This window comes from Rhinolophus sinicus, chromosome 4 (genome assembly GCF_057876585.1).
Source record: "Rhinolophus sinicus isolate RSI-liver-muscle chromosome 4, RSI-T2T, whole genome shotgun sequence".
Classification (NCBI taxonomy): Eukaryota; Metazoa; Chordata; class Mammalia; order Chiroptera; family Rhinolophidae; genus Rhinolophus; species Rhinolophus sinicus.
Genome location: NC_142504.1, coordinates 86373389 through 86395259, shown reverse-complemented (window position 1 = coordinate 86395259; position 21871 = coordinate 86373389). Strand labels below are relative to the sequence as shown.

The 21871-nt window shown below is 38.4% G+C and overlaps 1 protein-coding gene across 2 annotated transcripts in view; it reads right to left on the bottom strand.

Annotated features, from left to right (window-relative positions):
• Window positions 1–2700: 2700 nt before the first annotated feature.
• Window positions 2701–21871, bottom strand: part of ASXL3 (ASXL transcriptional regulator 3) — a 173432-nt gene continuing 154261 nt past the window's right edge. The window contains exons 11-13 of one of the 2 annotated variants that reach the window (XM_074340180.2): window positions 20505–20610; window positions 14611–16555; window positions 2701–11620 (exon numbers count right to left, since the gene is read on the bottom strand). In XM_074340180.2, the coding sequence (XP_074196281.2) occupies window positions 7913–11620; window positions 14611–16555; window positions 20505–20610 (5759 nt within the window). In that variant the 3' untranslated portion in view covers window positions 2701–7912. The remainder of the gene's footprint in view (window positions 11621–14610; window positions 16556–20504; window positions 20611–21871) is intronic. The other variant, XM_074340179.2, reaches the window with a different exon arrangement.

Genomic DNA, 21871 nt, shown 5'->3' with positions numbered 1-21871 from the left:
TAACACTCGAAGCCTGTTTCCTCATTTATAACATGGATATAGTAAAAGTGCCTACCTAACAGGATTTTTCTAAGGATAAATGTGATACTACCTATGAAATGCTTTGCAACACTCGGTCCATAGCATTTCACAAGTATTATCTATTATTTTCTAATAAAGACAATCGACCTTTTGAAACAACTCTGGAAAATTGCCTATATTTGGTGTAGTATACAGTTAAATCTCTAAAAGTTTATATGAATTTTTATAATCTCCTTCATATTCAGGTTATGAGAGCTAAAGACTTGGAAATGATTTATTACTGAATCAAAATTAGAAAACACAATGTAGAAAGTGGTATCTTTGATTATTCCCAGTTTTTGCCAAGCAAAGCTTTTTGGACAGAAAAGACTCCACAAAAGAACCTTTCCAAGCTCCAGAGTGCTACTCTAAAAGTAGTTTTATAAAAATGTTTCTGAATTTTTGAATGTTTCCTTTTAAGATGCCAACTCATTTCCCATAGCTTTATCCCCCCCTGGAAGTTTAAAAATTATTTTACCAAAAAGCACGTAGTACTGAAAAAAAAAATCTATATTGCGCTCACATGTTAAAGGAAGAGAAAGTATAAAATGTCTCAGTGGCTTCTGCTTAGAAGCCATTATGGAGAACTGTCCCCTCTCATACACCAAGACTTTTGATTCCTCATTTTGAAATTTAAACTGGATGGCAAATGAATTTTATATTACAATAAGAAATCATGTTTTTTATTTCTATATAAATGGACATAATTTCATGCTGCAGCTTCTGTATAGGAAGGGGGTGTCGTGATTAGCTCATGTGATTCCAATAGTCATTGAGTCCAACCACACTTTCCTATATATGGAAGATGTTAGAGCATCCTAGAATTGGATACTGAAAACCTAATGTATCAAGGAAAATACACCCATATTTTCTGCACTCCTCTGAAATCCTTCCATGTTCCCTTATCATTGAAGAATAAGGCTTTGGGGCACAGTGTTTTCCTGAAATATAACTGTAATTTGAAACTAGAGAGACAAGTTTGGTGAAAGGTAAAACCTATTTTCCATCTACAAGTTTATCATAAAATAATAAAGACTTTCTGAGGAGCCCACAGAAAACAAGATATATCTTATATGACCTCAAATGTCCAGGACCTTCTGTTGAAGCATCTGGTGCTCCCATCCTTTGGTCACATTGCTATTTATGGGGAGTGTCCACTGAACAGGCTATCTATAAAAAGCAAAAAGGGGAAACTCCCGGATATTTTATTGTGCTTGGGTTAAAGCTCACCTTTGAATCACCTCTAAATGAATTCCTTCAAAAAATAATATGAGATTGTAGATGGAAATTTTAGCTTAAGAAAAGTACCTCTGAAACAAACATTCCCATAAATGCAATGGATATACTAATAATAAATCAAACTATTAATAAAAGCAGATTCAAGAGTTCCTTTGTTCAAAAAAACTAATATTCAGCCAATCTTCATTAGTTTGTTGTAATAGAGCCATCTCTTTTGATTTGTCTGGCATCTGTTTGGATTGGCTCATGCTTTGCAGGATTGCTAAATATTTTCAATATCAGCTTCACTTATAGTCAGGTATCACAATGGGATATTATTTAATAAAGCTGAAAAACAAAACTGGATATTTTAAATAAAATGACAAAGGAAAAAAATCAACTCTTTGCAAATCCAGTGACCTTTCCAGTTAGTGAGAGTGTATGGTAATTAATTACACTGGCAACTTGGATAAAAGTTTCTTTAAGAGGAGAACTAGATTCATTGCTCAATTTAGACTTCCACATTAGCTGTGACATTGGATTATTCCGACTTCTCACTTCTGCATATCACTGTGGATAATTGTATGTGATACGAAGTTGAAGTATTAAGTCTAGGCAACCTATAACTAACATTTTCAAATAATTATGTGGAGTGAGAAACACTTTTTAGGATTTCTGTTCATTGTATTCTACAGAAAGAAGCCCAAAAAAGTTGTGTCAACTACTCTCCCGGTTACGTTCTTTTAAAATAATATACTTACCTTTGATAAAAGTAAAGTATCTGTGTGAAAACTGACGAATCATTGGGTAAGCCACTTGTCCTCAGATTAGCACTATGACAGATGTAAATAAATACTTTAGATCCCAAGAACTATTTCTCAAATTAGGCCACATTAATGTATTAAGAATAATGGAATATTTATATAAAAATTGTATAACTGTACCTGTTTTATGAGAATAAATGAATTAAAACATATGTAACATTCAGATTAGTTTCCATAAACGTCATTTTAAAGAATGCTGGACTGTTCAAATTTTTCTAATAAACTTTGGAATAGATGACGCCTGTGGAGCAATGCAAACAGTAAAATAAATACTGAATGTTAAATAAAATGTAAAAAGTATTTTGTAAATATTTTAATAGAAAATATAGGACAAAAAAGGAATGTCATTATTGTAGTGAAAATAACTTATCAACCTTAGAAGTACCTATCTTCCATTTACTTACTTCAATGAGTTGGACTTTATTATAATCATTTAATTTAGTTTCTAAACTAAAAAGGAGAAGGAAAAAGCTTGTTTTGTTCTTTTTTTCTTGCAAAAGTAAACATCCTCTTTCGCCATCTGGTGGCTGAAGACAACATTTTCCATGTAGATGAAAACAGTTGAACTCAGATTTAACAGCCAATTGTTTAATGCTTTCCGATTCATTTTACTGTAACGATATGCGTATTTTTAAACTAATGTAAATATAACTGAGGCAATTTTGTTCTAATGGTTCCCAGCACTTTATTCGAATAGCTGTAGCTATAATATGTAATCTAAGATTAAAAAAACACACAATTAAAATATTTTTTTGTAAATCATTTTGAAAGTTAAAATTAAATATGGTAGTAACAATTTGCTTGATCTGAATGTCTTTTAGTATAAATAATTAACAAGATCTTTATGAAAACAAAAAGGTACAAATATATTTCTAAATGATAAACATAGTAGATATGGTTAATTTCAGAGGTTTCAGTTTTGGTTTTTAGTATTTTAAAAATAGTTATAATCCTATGTTGACAATTCACTATACCAAGAAGGGTAGATAATTTAACAGCAGCATATGGTTTGCCTTCCCTATACATTTTTTTCTTAAGTAAAATTTTCAATGTATTTATTAGTACATTTAATGCATGTATAACACATTTCACAAAAAAATAAAAATGACAATTATTTAATGTTTAATTTCTTTATTTTCTCCAGAATAGTTTAATATTTAAACCCAAATTATTAGTTTGAGAAAGAGAAAAACAGAGAAACATGAAAAGACAAACATTTCATTTAACTTATGGTATTGTGAGCAGTCACTTTTGTAGGCAACACTTTTTTCTTTATAGAAAAGAAGAAATAAAAAACAAACAGCACCATTAAAGAATGCATGATCCCTGAATTCTAAACAAAACACTGCCTAAAAATCGTTTAAATGCTTGTTGCACTCAGTCACATTTAGTCAGGTATCAAAGCAAGCATAACAGTTTTAAATTGTAGCAGTCTTACTGAGTCAACTGCTCCCCCTTCTGAGGATTTTACACACCTTTTCTGAGTTTTTTCCTGTGGGAATAATATATTCTTTGGTAAAGGACTGAAGGAGGGTTTTACTTTTCTGTATGCTGATACAAAATGTCTGTATGTTGAGGGTCTTAGCCCCAATCTGTGTTTGTCATGCATGTTATGTTTGGGTTGATTTCACATTTTCCTGTTAGACTGTGAGAGTATAATACTGCCTTTAAAAAAAAGGCATTAAATGGCTAATGTCAAACAGATGTAAACATTCAGAATACTGACCAAAAAAAATCCAAAAAAACAAACAATAACCAAAAATAAAAAATAAAAAAAAATAAAAAATAAAAACATACACACACAAACACACATTTTAAAAAAAAGAAACTGTACTGAAAATAGGAATCAGATTAGGTTTCCATAAAGCAGGGGGAAAATACAGCAGTACAAGAAAATTATGGCAACAAAGTAAAGCACTTTCTCTGAAACATTCATGAACAGTACAAATACAACAAGGTTTTTCTACTGTCTAAATTATTCTGCAACTATCAAATATAGTACAAAGCGAAATAGTATGTGCTATAAAAAAGCAGCTCCTTTAAATTATAGTAAAAATGCTTTTGTTTGCTTTACAGTGACAAAGCATGAAGACTGAAGACAAGATTTTTATATTCAGTGACATTTTGGCTACATAGGCCCCTGACAGTCTGCTGAGTTCCTTTGCTAGGACTCTTCACATTGTTCTCTGGAAACACAAATGGACAGTGACTCTGGGCTCCGCATGTTCAGCAGCCTCATTCCCACCAGGCAGCTCGCATGGTGCTCGGCTGTGACACCAGAGAGACGATGCAACCCTATCCTTGGTTTCAGCTTCTGTAACCCAGGACTTCACCAGACCAAGGAGGAACTGGGAAACCAAGGCCATAGTAACTTCCTCTTTTGAAATTGTGTGATTGTGTAAAGGAAACGGCTTCAGCATCTCGTATTGTGACTCTTGACTGCATTATGCATACCACACGCCACCAGCTTGTTTTCGTATGTTTATGTTGAATGAGTAAGACTATCCAAGGTCTAGAAGTTAACCAAACCTTTTATAGCTCATCTCAGAAACACATACCACTACCAAGTCTTTATAGCAACCAGGCTCATCCTCATAGGTTTGTTTTCAAGTTTGCTTTTTCAAAATAGACTTTAGCAGGGAAATATAACTACGGTGCTCAGTTCACCAACATTTCTGCTATTCTCACTTGGGGGAAGGACATTATTTTCATTTTGGAAATGAATTTGCATCAGAATGTTCTTATTAACATGCCCATTAACTAACTAAACGTCTTTATACACTCAGGCATATGCATATTATATAGGAGGGGGATTAGGGAATAGCGGTTTTCTTCCTCCCCCTGCTCCAAAAAGTGCTACTTATGTAAGTACATCCTTTGTGATTAAAAAAAAAAAGTACATGTCACATGTGCAAGCTCTATTCCTGATAGGGGATAGCATAGTGTCCAATAATCAGGATAATGCACACACTAAAATTTGCACATTACACCACAATAACCATGTAGTAAATAACATACTCCATTTGCACATAGGCAGACACCTGTGGAAATCAGGAAACTAAGAACCTACTCACCTAATCCAAAGATACTGGCTTTTGTGTGTGTGTGTGTGTGTGTGTGTGTGTGTATATATATATATATATATATATATATATATATATATATATATATATATATAATGGACACTTGTAAAATATCTGACCCAGTTTTTACTTGTGAATTTTTCTTTCTGTCCATTATTTTTTAGCCCAAAGATACTAATTTTTCAGTAATAAAAAGCATAGGTAAACACTAGGAATTTAAACTGGGCAAAAAAAGAGCCAGGGCATAGAAAAATGATGCGCTTTGGACCTGGGTGATAGAATCCCATGCACGACCAACAATTGATTCTTCCAACTTACTGCGTGAAAAATCAAAACATACAGAAGGGCACTTTTCTTTATTCCCAGTAAGCAACCTCAGGCAGTATTCCACAATGATGGAAAGGATAATGGGCTCATTATCACTTTAGCCTCCATTGTATACAGAGTGCAAAGGTTTTGTAGACTGGAGCGTCTTTAAACACCGTGTCAGTTACTGATGTGGTAGTTTTGAATCTGCTGGTGTAGACAGTATCTGACACTGGTAGAGAGGCAACTGAATTTGGAAGGAGTTGACATGCAAGTGTCTGTATTTTAGGGGTGCCCCTCTGTGAGACTAGAGCATGATCTTCTGAACCAAGATGACATCAGAGCCAAGCAGACCATTGAGACACCAGCGGTGAGGATGCCACCCAAACGAAATCTGGCGTAGAGTGAACTAAGGATCTACTGGAACTTACGCTGCATTTCTTGGAAAGGGCTGGTTAAGTGCATTGCTAATTTTCTCAGTCATTAGTTAATTTTGTTAATTTTAATGTGAAAAACAGAAGTGATAATACTGAAGCACCAACACAGCCACAAAGCCAGGCCCTCCTTTGCTTTCCTTTCATTTTTAAGATAAAGTATCTTCTTCCACTATCAGCAATAATAATGATGTCTCTGTCACCTAACAACATTTGGCAACATCACAATAATAAATATTGAGGGGAAAAAAAAAACAACATACACCATGATTGATTACTATTAAAAAAAAATCACAAGTATTTTTTTCCCCAGGAATGTAATTTCTGTTCATTCCAGTTAACTTTTAAGACATATTTTAAGGGAATGTCAAAAGTTTATATTGATTAGGATGATCCCATGTAAAAATATCTGTCATTCTTACGCTGAACAGATGACATTTTCCCTCCATGTTTTTCTTTTAATTCGATAGCCTCAATCAATCAATGGGTTAATGGCACTCCACATTTTGTGCTCTGTAATCTTAAGTTAAATGGGCGTGGTTTGGTTGTCTTCCATTTTCCCACAATATGTATGTGCTTTTGAACTTGCTTTAGGGAACAGAGCCTCCTGAACTAAAACTGTTCTCTCTGGCATGAAGGTGGCCAAAGTATACAGAATGTAGCTCAAATTGTCAACACTCAGACTTTACTGGAGAAACACTGACAATATTTGTAAGATGCAGTATCCCTTTTTCAAAAGCAGTTCCACTCTCTCAAATATGAAGAATGCACTGAATTCATCTAAGGGGAAAGAAAACAAAACATGCAATATCTAGAACAGTTTTTAAATTGAGTGCTATATCAGAGTAAAATCATGAGGGGGAAAAAAAAATTGTCCGGAAAAGTTTCAACACGTCAGACTTCTGTAGTCCCTTTGATCATCAATGACACTTTTAAAAAGAGGTGATCAACCTCTGCAAAGCTGGAAGCCAGAATGCACTGGTATCATCAACAAAGGGCTACCATTATTCCCCTGCCCCCCTCCCCCCAATTTTTATATCTACTATCAGAATGAATAGAATGGAACAATATTTACATTATCCACCCATTTTTATGTGTTTGCATACACAGCATTTTACTTGTTTTCTTTTAATTTCAGGGCACTTTGTTGTTGTCGCTGTTTTTCAATACTGGCTCTTAGAAGCCACACATGAAGCTCTGAAATCCTGAGCCTCTGGCTCTCTGCTGGCCAACTGATCTTATAGTATCAGGTGTCAAAGGGCTCGAACCAGACTACTAGGCATGAGGTCCACATTGCAATTTCAGGCCTAGGATACATTTCACTACAATGTGTGTACAATGTCCAAGGCAGACACATTTTTCTGCCAGTCTGTGAAAAGAGTAAACAGGGAGGAAAGAGAATAAGGACAGTGGAATTCATTGATGACACACCTCCTTTAATGTATCTTTTGTGATATGAGTAAATACAAGGAATCATACATTTAAATCAGATTCCCCTTTCCAAATATGATTTAATCACTGTGGCAAAGGCAGCTCCAGAAGAGTCAACTGTGAAAATCCTTGGTATATATAACGGTTAATCTAGAGAAGAATGCATACCCACCTTAAATCACTTTTACCATTTTCTTTCTATATCTGCATTTCTGGTTAGTATTAATTTAAAATGTCCTTTTGCTAGCTACACCTAAATAAAAAACAAAAACAAAAAACAATGGGGTAGTGACCTGTATACACATGGACAGAAATTTTCCAAAGCTGGGAATGGCAACTAAATATGCAAAAGACATGCTGCTGAGCCACTCAGATGGGACATGATCGCCCCTTTCCGAGAAATGCAAGAAAACAGTAATTCCATAGAGAGAAGATAACCTGTTCCAAAGTAAAATAAATTAGCACGCTATAAACCACTGAGTAATTCAATTTGTTGTTGCTGAGGCCGTTTGGCTTTCCCATGTTGAAAAGGGATACTGCATCTTTCATATAGCTCTTATCGCACAACCAGGCAAGCTACACAGAGTTTGGAAGGACCTATGCAGTCGTCATGGCAGAAGGCCCCACAGCCTTTGCACACAATCATGGCTTTCAGCCGGCAAGAGCATTTCAGTTCCAATTCATCCGTGTTGCTGCTGTCGGCAAAGTTCTGAGTGGGCATCTGAGCGTTCTGACCAGGCAGGCCTGTGGCAGGGTTGGAGCCACTTCCCAAAATCCCAATGGACTTTTCAATGGCAGAGGCTGCCCTTTTGAAACTCGTGCTACCAAAGTGTATTGTTGGATAATTTCCACAGAGCTGCTGTTGTTGCTGCACCTGCATTTTCTGAGCAGCTAATTGGGTAAAAGGCTTTTGTGGCTCAGAAAGCAAATAGGAAGAGAAATCTGCATTTTTTAGCGCAAATGCTTTTAACTGTTCCTTCATTTCATTCTGGTCATAGGAAACTTGTTTCATGCCCAGTTCACAGCTGCTGCCTAAACCTTCCTCAAAAGAAAGAGGTTCTGATTTTATATTGCTACATATGCCCGTGGACTGTGGCCAACTAAGTCTCTTAGTGGTTTCCATGGTGACAGGAGGTTGTTTTTGATCGGCTGGGACTTCTGCATTAGGAAGAGGTGGAGGTAGTGGAGGTGGTGGGGGCGGAGGCGGGGGCAAAGCCAAGGGTGGAGGGGGTGGGGGTGGGGGTGGTGGGGGATGCACTAGTGCTTTGTTTGGCATCCCATGCCCAGCCCCTCCCACGTCCTCACCTTCTTTAATGGGCATACTGGGGGATAACATGTTGGCTAACCTTAGCTGGTGAGGCGCTGAAGAAAGGCCCACCTCTGCCAGTCCCTTTTGTTCAAGATGCCTGTTGAAGGCGAATGCATTACAGCCCACTGGGGCCTTGGCAGAGGCCTGCAGCAGAGCTGCGGTAGGAATGGGGCCCCTGGCAGCCATGGGCATTTGGTAAAACGGTTGTCTGTGGGAGGTACCAGCATCAGGGTGGAAGCTGCCATTCTTGTCGCCATGAAAGAGGCTCTGCTGGAAGCTACATGAGGGGAGCAGCCGCTTTTGCTGCTTGACCTCAGGGCTGTGAACAATTCTGTTCTGCACCGCATGCTTGTTCAGCCACTCTTGCTTAAACGGCTGGCTGTGTCCTAGCTGATTCAGGCCGGCGTTGATGACACAAGGCACCCCTTTAAGATCTGGCTCCACCAACAATTTCCCTGGTTCACATTTCACTTGGGTGTGTTCCCCCACAGTCCTGGCCACTCTCTTTTTGGGGTGGTTTTCTCGCTTTCTCATTTGGAGTGGTGCAAGGGTCCCTGCCAAGTAGCCCTTCCCGTCGGGGTTCGGAGAGCCGGACGGCAGTTCAACAATGTTCCTCTCTGGTGCTGTTTTACCCACTGAGGTAGTTTGAAGAGGCAGAGGAAGCCTGTTAATTTCAAGCTTGGCTCCCAGTCTGGGCTGCGGCAACACTTTTTCCAAAGGCAGGTTGCCCTGTAGTAACTGTGTCACCAGTGGATTATTTGCCTCTACAGATGACAGACGGCAGCTTGAGCTCCCTGCATTAGGAACTCTTTTCAGGGTGTCTGTCGCCAAGGAAATCGCCTCTTCCAAGGGACCAGAGGTGGGAGCCTTCGTGTTCTGTGTCTGTGGCACACTCGGGATGGCCTCTGCAGCCGGGGGAGGCAGCTCAGGGCCAGGGAAGTCTTCAGTATCCATTCTAAAGCCCTTGTCCATTTCATGAGGTTCCGATTTCACAGGGAGAGTGACACTAGTTATGAGACTCCTAGGGTGAAGTTCTGACATGTGCGAGTAGCCAGTGTGTTCCGTTTTGATAGCCTTTGGGCAGCTCTGCTCTAGATATTCTTTCTGTTTACTCGGACCCGAGTGACTAACCAGGGCCTGTCCCGTGCTCCTCATGCCCTCATCATTCCAGCAAATCCGGTTGCCTGGGTTGTACTGATTGCTACAGGTTGTGTCTGCTTCACTTTTGAAAGTGGTCGGGCCACGTGACTGCTCGGCAAAGCTATTACTAGGAGCAGCCACCTCATTTAATTTATCTGGCACAACAAGGGGTACTTCTCGGAGACTGGTGCAGGGGGCCTGCATCATTTTACAGTCTTGTTTTGCTGAAGCAGCAGCAAGGAAACTAGAACCGTGATCTATGCTTTCGCTTGCAACCGGCTCAGGCCTGCTAATAACAGACACCTGAGGACATGCCACGGGCTGTGTGGCTGCTTCTGTCCTCCCCGACCTGCTCTGGATGTCCACGCTGGCTTCTGTACTTTCAATGGAGACAGTCAGAGACAAAGTGGAGGTCAGCGTAGTGCTGTGGTCAACGATGACTTTACATGGAATCGATCTGTTTATGGCTGCGGGTGCAAAGCCCCCTGGAGGGTGTTGAGGTTTCCCAGAATTGTCTGCCCTATTGCGAGGCCCTGGCGTTTTGTCCAAGCTTTCAGCACTTAACTTGGGAGGACTATCATCGTAAGAGTTTATGGTCAGCATGCTTCCGGTAAACACTGCGACAGGTGGGCGTGCAACCAGCGTGTCCGTCACGGCTACGGACTCCCTGCAGCTGAGGGCGGCTCTCACAGTGGTTCCCATGGACACAATGGCCTGTTCTTCACTCCCAGGCATGGCTATCTTCTCAGGAGGAAATCTGTTCATTCCCGCTGGGGGAATCAAGACAGAACTAGTGGAGAGATGGTTTGGCAAGTTATTTCCAATGGAAGGAGTTGGCACAGAGGTGTACTGACTGGAGACTAAGTTACCAGCACTGCTGCTTGATAAAAGTAACTGCTTGTCATCCATGGAACTCGATATGCTGGCGCCTTCGGTGGTGGCAGGAACGGGAGTGCTCTCAATACATTTTGGTATAATGGCTATGCATGGGGTGTCAGGTCCCTGGATGGTTTTTAACATGCTTATATTACAAGCAGAAATTGTAGTGGTCGCACTGTCAACAGACATTAGAACAGAGGATTTATCAACAGAACTCACAAAGGGATGTTCTTTAATTGCTCCCGACATAGCAGTGCTGCAGACAGACGCAGGGACAGAATTTTTATTAAAAAGCATGGGCACACTGTTATTTTCAGAAGAGGTAGATGAAACAATTTTCTCAGATAAATGTGACACAGGTATGTTTTCGTCAGAACTACGCACAGATAAGTCAGTGGCAGTTTCTGGAAGTTTAGTTGGGTTAAGAGACTGCTGTAATATAGTGGTGGCCTCCCGGAGGTGGGCAGACTTGTTGCTAGGAGATCTGCAGTTTGGATTGACAATAATGACACCGGTTGAACCTTCAATTTTTGTTTCAGGGGTAGAAGGAACTTCTAAGCTAGGAGGGCCTTCCTTTGAGCCAAGCGGAGGCAGCCGGGTCTCTTTAGTGTTCTGGAAGAGGTGGGCTCGGGCTTGATGCTTTGCAAAGAGCTTCGCCTTTGTCTGTTCTTTGATATGAGCCAGGGTTCTCACCTTTCCACCCTCTCCGGGGCTCCCCATGGCTCCAGAGACAATACTCGCTGCTGCTGCTACAGCAGCTGCAGCTGCTGCCTCTCGCTGGGCCCTCGCTTGCTGGGCTCGGGCCTTGATATCGGCAAGGGTCCTGGCTCCTGTGTTCCTCCCACCGACAGATGAGCTGGGGGATGCTCGAGGCTCAGGTTTGGAGACGGGTTGGCTCTTGATAATAAAAGGTGGACCGATTTTGGAAAGCTGGATCTACAGGAAGGGGAGAACGGGAAGGAAGATAAAATGCTTAGGCCATGATCACAGAGGAGACACGGGGCACAGGACAGTGCAAAGGAGAAGGAACTGCATTTTCTCAGAATGTGGCATGAACTACATACAGCCGAATCCCTGAATGGGTCTTCAGGGTACAAAACAACATGAAGTGCACCATGATCGTGAAAATGAAAATTTTTAATTTGTTTTTATTCTATAAAAAACATCAACCGGTGACTTCATTTGGTATGGAAATGAAACATCTTTTTAATGCCTCATCTAAATGGAAACAAAATCCATGCTTCTTAAAACGAGGTTAGCTGAAAAGGCTTAGAGATATTTAGCTTTTATGTTATTTTCCTCACTGGCATGGAAATCTGGGACCTTAACTCTATCTGAGTTTCTAGTCTTCATTTCATACACACAGAAAAACCCTAGCCAAGAGGTCAGGAGACTAGAATTGTCTTCCTAGCTTCTCTCAAAGGAACTGTGACACTAGGCAAGTCACTGCGTCCTTCGGGTGTTCAATAACCTCCCTGAGCCAGAGATCCTATGGTTTTTATGTATTCGCAAATTGCCTAGTATGCTGCCTTAGACACATATAATAAGCACACAAAAAGAGTTTGTAAACTCAAATGTAAAATGAGACTAGTTATTTCGGGTCTGTTTCCTTCACAGGACTGTTATAAAGATGGAATAAGACTCTATTTGTAAGAGTGCTCCACTTTCCAAGGGGATTTTATGATCATCATGTTTTCACGACGATAGAAAGGGCAATTCTAGTTTTTCGTATGGGCTGGACAGTTTCTTCTGCTATCGGTGATCTACCATTTGCTGAATTTTATAAATGTCCCAATCCATACTGTTCACCTATTCTACCTAAGAGATTTGCAGTCCTCACCACAGTCATGAGGCACAAGACCTACCAACCCACATCCCATAGCAATGCTATGATGCTCTAGTCACGAAGAACATTCTTAGAACCATAGATTTGTAGAGCTAGAAGGGATCTAGTTAAAGTCTCTCATTTTACAGTTGTAAAAACTGGAGGTGTTACTGCTCTGGGCCACATAACAGTAGTGAGAGGAAGAGTCTTGGGCTCCCCATTCAGAGCTGTTGACATGTACTATGCTTCCTTTTTTTTCCCCTCTAGTAAAAGCTTTTCCTAGAAAACATACTGTGGTTACCAAAATAATGTATACAAGCTCAAGCAGTAGTTCGCTGTAATCAGAAGTGTCCGGACACTGATAGTAACCACTTTCATAATTGCATACATACGTGACTTGTATTCATCTTTTGTTATCGGTATATATTGAGTATTACAATTTTAATAATTTTTTCCTTTCTTAAAATGTGTATACTTTTTGGCACCCTCTGTATATCTCCTCTTCTTAAAGTGTGTATATTTATGTTATAAACACTTGACACATACTAGAGGATCATATCAATTTGGAATTATATTTTGGAACTTTGGTAGATGGAACCATCTTCCTATCTCATTTCTCATTTTCAAACTTGTAACATCTCTCTTCTAATTCAAAGGCGCCAAGAAAAGATGGATTCAGAGATAAATTATTCACTTATGCCTTTTAAATACTTCCCCTAGTTAAAAAAAAATTAAAACATTAAAAAAATTAAGCCTAGATATACTTAAGCAAGACCTCAAGGCCAAACAAACATCAAGTATATGTATAGTATCTGTCAACCTACCTGCCTACCAATCTTTACATAAAGTGTGCATCACTTTGAAAATAAGCTTTTGACATACACAATTAGACTGGTATGTTTAAAAATACTTCCTACGGAAAGCACATTTTTCTTTCCACTGCTTCAGAAATTAAAATACACAGTAGGATTTTATGTTTATTTTTTACATCTCTAGAATCTCATTTAATAGGGTCTTGCTGTATTAAACAGAGTAACAACCACACTCTTAAACGTCAACCTTATGGCGATCATGAGTGACACACAAAAAGGTGTGTGAGCAAAATCAAGAGACCTACCTGCCTACCTATCTGCTTACAGAGCAGAGCAAAATCAAGAGAGATTAAGAAAAACAAAGCTTGAGTATGTTTATAATTCTAAACCAACTATGATGGAATAATCTATTTTATTGTAGAACAAAATAAATGGACTGAGATAAAAGCACCAAATAAATTTAAATTATGGTGGGTAGAATTTTTATTATTATTATTAAACAGAGGTTCTTTTGAATCAACCTTAATTTTCAAGTTTATTAGGCAGAGCCAATTTATATAAAGGGTTTGTTTTCTGAGAGTTAAAATCTACTGGGGTAAAATGAAAACATATATATAGGAATACTTGTCTACAGGCTTAATTTTTTTGTGAAGTTAAATACCTTTTTACTATCTTGGAAGTAATCAAATAGGGTCTGTATGCCTATATATGCACAGCATTTTCTCTCAGGGTTTACAAAGCAATTTCCTTGATTTGTTTAAGAAAAATTTAATGAGGTTCTTCCTTAAGCCAGGTCCCTCTCTGCTAGGTAATGGTGGTGTTCAGTATTTGTTGGAAAATGAAGGGATAATATGTACCTTCATCTTTTTAGTGTATGCCTCTTACTCCTGACTACTTCTCTCATCCTTCTGAACTTTTATAGGACACTGAGTTATCTTTCAAATTCTCCCAAGTTTATGTAGGTCTCTGTCCTACACCTTGGAATCCCCAAAAGACCCTGTATTGCAGTGGCCTATGGGCTCCTCCAGACCCTGTTCTCCTTCCCCACTTCTTTTTCCTCTAAATATATACAGGTATCTAAACTTATATGAGCTCAATGTGCAGCATGAAAAAGGATCATTTAATATTAGACTGGTGCTGGGAATATTAGATTAGCAACTGCTACATAAAACCAGGAAGGAAGAAAATCTCATTTATTTTTGAAAAGTTAAGTATCTAAATAGGAAAAAGCCTATTTGTGGAATTGCCTTTTCTTTTCTCTTTTCTTCTTTTTTTTTAAAATACCATACCTTGAGAGGTGGAACCCTCGGTTCCTCTCTTGGAGGCTGCTCTTTCTCAGGTGGGCTGCTAGATGATACGTTCCGGGTTGACTGATCATCTTCTATCCTTGCCCTCTTTTCCTTACAGATTCCAAAGCTGTGCTGCTCTGCAGTTTTCCTCTTTGATATCTCAGATTCTCTACTCTCATTTCTTAGCCCATCCGGTGACTTGGAGGGCTCTGACAACTTGGAAGTATGCGAGGTCTCCAACCGATTCTGTGAGCTCCCTTGCTTATGTGTTTTATTTCTAGAGCCTTCTGGAAATGAAGCCTTATCCATTGGTGAGATATACTGCTTGTCCTGTAATTTAGCTGATGGAAGCTCATTTCCTTTACTCTCTGTCTCTTCAGAAAAGACAGATGATTCCAATGGTGAAGACACCCCTTTCTTTTCTGTTCTTTGCAGGACATTATGATTTTTAACTTTTATGATTTCTGTAGAAGGAAGTTCTGTAATTGAAGCAGAATAGGGCTTCTCAGTTTCAATATGGGATTTACAAGGCTGCTGATTCATGGTCTTACTGTGCAATTCTTCAGGTGAAAATGATTCAGGAGCTATGAAAGAAGAACCCATTTTGATGGGTTCAGTAGTATTTGATAAAGTGTTCTGCTGAGAGAGAAGGCTCTCTCCCAGGAGTTTGGCAGGGGCAGAACCTTCATCTTTCTGTGGAGAGAGTGGTTCTTCAGATATGGAAGGTGACTTTCTTTGTTGATGAACCATTCTTTCATTCATGGAAGAATTAGAAATTGGAGATGTTTCTGAGGGAAGTGGCAAACTGGATATAAACGTGGTCTCAGATGTGAGAAGCATGGAAGACACTGAAGAAGTTTCTGATGTCAAAGGTAAATCAGACATGGGTGATGCTTCTGATGTTAAAGGCAAATTCGATACTGGGGATGCTTCAGAGGTTAAAGGTAAATTGGACATTAGAGATGATTCTGATATTTCAGGTGAAGTGGAGACTGGGGATATTTCTGACATCAAAGATGCATGAAGGTTTCCATCAGTGGGATTTCTCTGATTATATTTGTCTGCATTTTCAGTGCTGGACACCTCAGAACAAAACGTTGTCTCAAAGGAGGCTGGAGTACATGATTCTTCTGAAGTGGACTGTGTTTCCCCTCCTGGGGATGTCAGGCTAGTACATGCTCCCTCTGGGCTCTCAGAAGAGAAGGAGGTTTCAGAGATGCAAGCATTTTCAGAAAGCTGTTCATCAGGATCACTCTGTAGCTCCATATCTACAGCAATTCCTTCACCTGGAAACTGGCCTTCTAAAGAAGATGACCCTGTTTTTATTTTTGGAGTATTGTTCTGTATAGCAGTTTCCAGCTCCTTCTGTTCTGTGTCACTGACATGAGTCACTGATGAAGTGGAAGGAACGAGAGAGTCACAGACATCTAGTTGATCAATAACAACTGACATTTCTTCCTGGGAAGATTCTGACTTCTCTTCCACCTTAACTTCAACATGAGGCAATGTTTCTAAAACATCATTCATCATAACACAGGATTCCAAGTTATCTTCCGGAGGTGCCATTTGGGGCTCTTCATGAGAGTCGGCTGGACTTCCAGACTCCTCAGAAAATTCAGGTATTGTCCTATGATTTTCATCCTGGCATTCACAGATACTAGTCTCTACCTCTTCTGCAATTTCCTCCTGAATCACAGATTCTTCAGGGATCAAGATATCCTCTGATTCCAATTCTGCCATTACATCTTTGCCTACATCTACCATAGCACAGAAGTCAGGCTCTGGAGAAGTTGGACTTTTCATGTTTGTTGGCTGTTGTTCTTCTAAGAGAGTCTGTGAAGAAAGACCTGGAAGACTAGAGGTCCCGCATGAAGAACTACTTTCAGCTCCATCACTGTTTGGTCCAGAAGTGAGCTTTGTGGATTCCTCTTTTGACATGCCCAACCTGAACAGAAATTAGAAACATTATTGTTCAACCACAAAACAAGAAGGTACAACTTGGATCTCTCACCAATATAGTACTCAACAGGAGGAAATGCATCAAATTAACTTTAAAATCACTAAGTAACATACTTAATTTATGTGAACTAGTTTATAATGACTTAGTTTTTCAACTGATTTATAATCATTAACTAAAATAAAATCTACTTCTGGTTAAGAAAGTAGAGATTTTCATTCTGTAAGCAAGGAGATATGAACCTTACCAATTGTTAGTAATAGGAATAAAAAAATTACATACTACAAAAGATTAGAAAATATGGGCAGAAAAGCAAAACAATATGTAAGATCTAAATTTTTTAAGTCATGAAGTAGAAATGTGTCCTTATGAAAATTACATAGTCTTCAAAAGATGCAACATAACCAAATAATTTGGATCAATGAAAGATGAGTATGTTGTAAAATCTTGAAATTGAAATGACTTCTGAAAATTAAGCTCTCTTCAATGTAAGAGGTGTTACTCAGTCACCTTATTTTAGTATGTATGTAAATAAGACAATTCGGAAATTTCACTAAAGAATAACAAACATATTTGAGGTCATCAAAGTTGATTCTACTAGATTACATTTGTGTGAGGCAAGACTTAAATTCTTTCATGTAGATCTCTTATTGTAAAAATATTCCGTAAAAAGGTAAAGAAGATTAAGAAATAATCCAGCCTAATGTTCAGGTCATAAGGCAAAAGTAAACAGGATTACAATAAAAGATATTGTGAATCACTATTTCCTGTCATACTGTTACAATATGAACATCAGATGATAGAGGAACATGCTCTTAATGAAGTTGTAGTACTGTAGGCAACTACAAATACAAGCAGAAGAGAGGACATTTCCAGGGAAGAAACATAGTTGAAATACACCTACAGTAGTATCAATGCAGGAAAATACCTCAGTGAAATCTTCAACCTTTACTTAAATCCTTAAAATGAAAGGGAAATAAAATTGAATATACTGTTTGGGTATTTGATAATTGCCTTCTTTACTAAAATTCAGAAGGTTCTGAAAAGAAAGTAAGAGATATTGCTTTCTCTTTTATTTCAGCTTTCTCTAAGATGGATTCAAACTAAGCTACAATTTATAACTATACTATAATGAGAGGAACAGAATGACTATATTACGGATAAATTTAAAGCCGAATTATCAGCTAGAAATAAGGTCCCTTGAGACTAGGTCAAGCAGAGATCCACTGACAGATACTAGAATAAGTGCAGAACATATTGAATCTATCCACTGGAAGCCAAATTTCTGCTGGTTGGTTAATAAGAATATTATTAAACACGTTTAATATTATTAAATATATATGTATATTATATATACACATCTTTTGGAAATGAAAACTGTATAAGATATGCCTATGTCAATATTTTATTATTTTCATGGGAAAATAGATTTAAGAGGGTATAAGGCATACAAAGAAGATGCTTACAGCACACCTCATAATCACACAAAGGAAACCCTGTCTTCCAGAAATCTAAACTGCAAATTAGCAGTCTCTTACAATTCTGAGTTAGCATATATATGGGTGATTTCTAAGTAACTTAAATGAATATAGTACAGTACAGAGGAAGCCAATAAGAACCATAATAAAGACCTCAAACAAAGAGCAAAAAATGAAATAAGACAGATATTAACTAGACGTGAGTTTGGATGGCAGCCTTCTTGGGAAAATTTAAATTAATGAAAAGGCACATGAAAATTATCTGATGCTAGGGAAAAAAAAATCCCTTAAATATTGGGAGGATGTAGGTAATCTGAAAGTAACAAAATTAGAAGGGCAGTCAATGAAATGTCCTAAATACATCTGTTATCCAACATGAAGACAGAAAAAGACAAGCGAGAAGTCCAGTAATGTAAGGGGGCAGAGAAACTCAATGGATGAAGTACAGCAAGAAATGGGTCAAGTGAAAGAATTGTTTGTATTCAGAGCTCAGGGATCGTGATGGGGAATCATATTTACTCACAATATTGTGGCTGTCATCCTCCAGGGCAGGGGCCTTTAACCTGATACCCATGGGAGTCTGTGAAGCCCCCAAATTTCATGTGAAGAAACTGTACGTTTGTGAACTTTTCTGCGACGAATTTTCAGGATTAAGACCTGAGCCAATTACTTAACCACACTGTGTAAACCTGGGGAAATTACTTAAATGTTCCTGTCCCTCAGTTTTGTAAACCATTGTTTAATGTAAGAATAATGTTATCCACCTTCCAGGACTGTTGGGAGAATTAAGTGAAAATAGTATTTGCAAAACTCTGGGAAACATATCAGATCTAGCGTATGCTCAATGATCATTTGTTGAATGAAGGAAAGCTACCTGTAACACGTGGTCTCTAGAATGTATGCTCTCTGAGGGGAGAGCCTAGGAAGCCCTACAAATGACTGAACCTCTGGCATCTAGGATAGTGTCTGGCACAGAGGAGATGTTGGATAAATATTGTTGAATTAATGAAATAATGGGCCAATACTCAATAACAATTAAGGACCAGTGCCTTGGAGGTAACTACCTCCCTTGTGCTTCTGCCCTTACTGAAAAGAGTGCTCCCAACATTCCCTTTGTCAGACACAAGCAGGGAGGCCTCCTGGGTGGTCTTCAAGGTCATCCTCCAGGATTCTTAATCCTTCCGTGCATCAGCATGACCTGGGAAGCATCTAAATGTACAGATTCCTGGGCTCAAGTCCTGGAGATTCTCCATCCATATGTTTGGGGTGGGTCCTCGAAATCTGTATCTATTTTTGAAAGCTCCAATGAGGATTTCGATGCAGCCAGACTTGAGTAATACTGTCGGTGACTATCTCTGAAGGCACAGGACTAACCTGCCACATTTTTAATTTCTGAGATAAAAACATTAATTATGTCCTTTTGATTTCGCTTGAATGTTTATGCCTCCAATACGCTAGAATAGCAGTTGAAAACAAGCCTTCCTACTCAAGAGTACTGCTTTAGAACAATTCACGGAAGGGTAGCCTACTCTGAGGAAGCAGGCTGTAGTCACATGATCCCTTTTCATGAAGAGCAATCATGTGAGATTCCTGCTGATGTTTTATCCCCCCATTTAGAGGAAGGAGAAATTTTGTGAAATTAGATCAAATGGTACAGTTTTTGTTACCTGCACCACCTTCGCGTCCTTTACACAAAACAACTTTCAAGCTTAATTGTACACATGGGAGTTAAAGCTTAAATTTCTCTACTAAGGAGGGTCTAAAGTTACTGTCAATTGTCAGCTTCTTAATCCCTTTTCCTTTTTCAGGGATCTGATTGTGCCTGAGACTCTAATTCTGCCCAAGTAGAATACGTCCCTGCTAACTGTGAAGCAAAGGAGAAATACTTTGAGTTTAGTCACTACCACATTTATGTGTGGACAGTTTTCTTTTTAAAAGAAACACACATAGAAATAAAAAAATAATAAATTAAAAAGTGGTTATACCCAAAGAGGAAATGGATAGAGTAAAGGGTAACACCTCAAGCTCGCCTCAAAATAAAGACTAAACAAAGACATATTCAGTCAACATTTTTGGGAAAATGTGAGGATTAAATATGTATCTAAAACTACTTGTGTCTATTGTGTTCAATAATAAAAATACTTAAATAAAAAACATTAAATTTTTACTAAAATCCAGTTAGGAAAGCCCAAATTGACTTCTGTAGGATTTCATGAGCTGTTTTCAGTCCAAAATGAATTTTCATGGACAAGTTATAAACCCTTGAAAATGCCTTTTTTAAAATTTAAGTGCTGATATGCCATTATAATTTTACCCGTGATTTCTTACACTGAGGGACTATTGCCTTTTATCACAGGTTTATTAAGTTTTACAGCATATGCGTGTGCTATGTGAAGCAGAGAATTACATTTTCATTTCCTTCTAAGAGAAATGAGAAAAAAAAATGCTCTAGCACTTACTTTTCTCCATAAAACCTTTCAAAGAATTTTTCTTTCCAAGGTTCTGTTTTCTTTTCCTTCTCAATTTCTTGCCTTATCCGCAATTGCATTTCTGGAGTAAACTCTCCTAGAAAGAAAATGCTTATATATTGAGTAAAAGTGGCCATATCTTTTGCCAATTAATAAAGAAAACATGTAATTAATTTGAGTAACCCTTTATGGATGTTGAAAACTAAAAGGTCGAGTACTGATAATATTTCTATAGCTTCTCTTTTTATGAAGATCACTTAAACAGTCATTTAGTCATATATGAACTCTAAAACATTTAGCAAATGTACTGCATGCCTGGGGCTGTGGATGAAAGAGTATATATTCACTGTCTTTAATGAAATCTTTCTGGTGGGAGAAAAGGCACACAGTCGACTGTAATATAATGTCAAAAGCTCTGTGTAGGATAAATGTAGTAAAAGTATAGAAGGGAAAATACCTAAATCTGTCTAAATCGATTAGGGGAGACCATATATAGGAACTGATCCTTGAGTTAGCTTCTGAAGGATGAGCAAGCTTTTATAAAGCAATTAACTCAAAAGGAACAGAGATATGAATATTTATATTCCTTTGAGTGGCCAATTGTGAGCAGACTATAGGATAGGATAAAATAGGAAAGGTAGGCTGAGGCCTATTACTCAATGCGTATTCTAAAGAGAGTGTGAAGAGACAGAGAAAGGGAGGTCCTGGTGGTATTCAATGAAGGAAGAATATGGCCAAATAATAGTTTAGAAACAGGGTGAAGAAACTGGAGGATTCCAGCTAGGAGCCAACTGAATAGCATACATGAGAGAAGGACATTATATTCAAACCAGTAGCTGTGAAAATGCTGAAGAGGATTGAGAGTCACAGCACAATTAATACTTCGTGACCAGATGGGCCTGGGGAGAAGGAAGAGGATCAAAGATCTCATGAAGGTTTCAAAGTGAGGTGCTATGAGGACAGTATTGAGACTAATAGAAGGTAGAAGGAATAGTAGACATTAAAGGGGAGATAGTGAGTTTAATATTGACGTTTTGGATTTAAAATGCCTGATATCAGCTAGAGAGATCCCATAGGCATTTGGAATAGAACACTGAGAAACAGGAAAGAGGAGTTAGAGCCAGATTTGGAAGTTTTCAGCATATGGGCTATAGCTGATACCAAAGTGAATGAGGCTGCTTAGAGAATACGTATAGTTACACAAAAGAAAATAGCAGGGACGAAAATGGTAGACACACCAACATTTACCCTCAGATGAAAGAACAGGAGATCCTGAAGGAAGCTGAGAGATGGCTGTCAGAAATGGAGCTTCAGGAAACAATTTAAAGCATATTATGACTTTCTAAGGTAGATGGCTT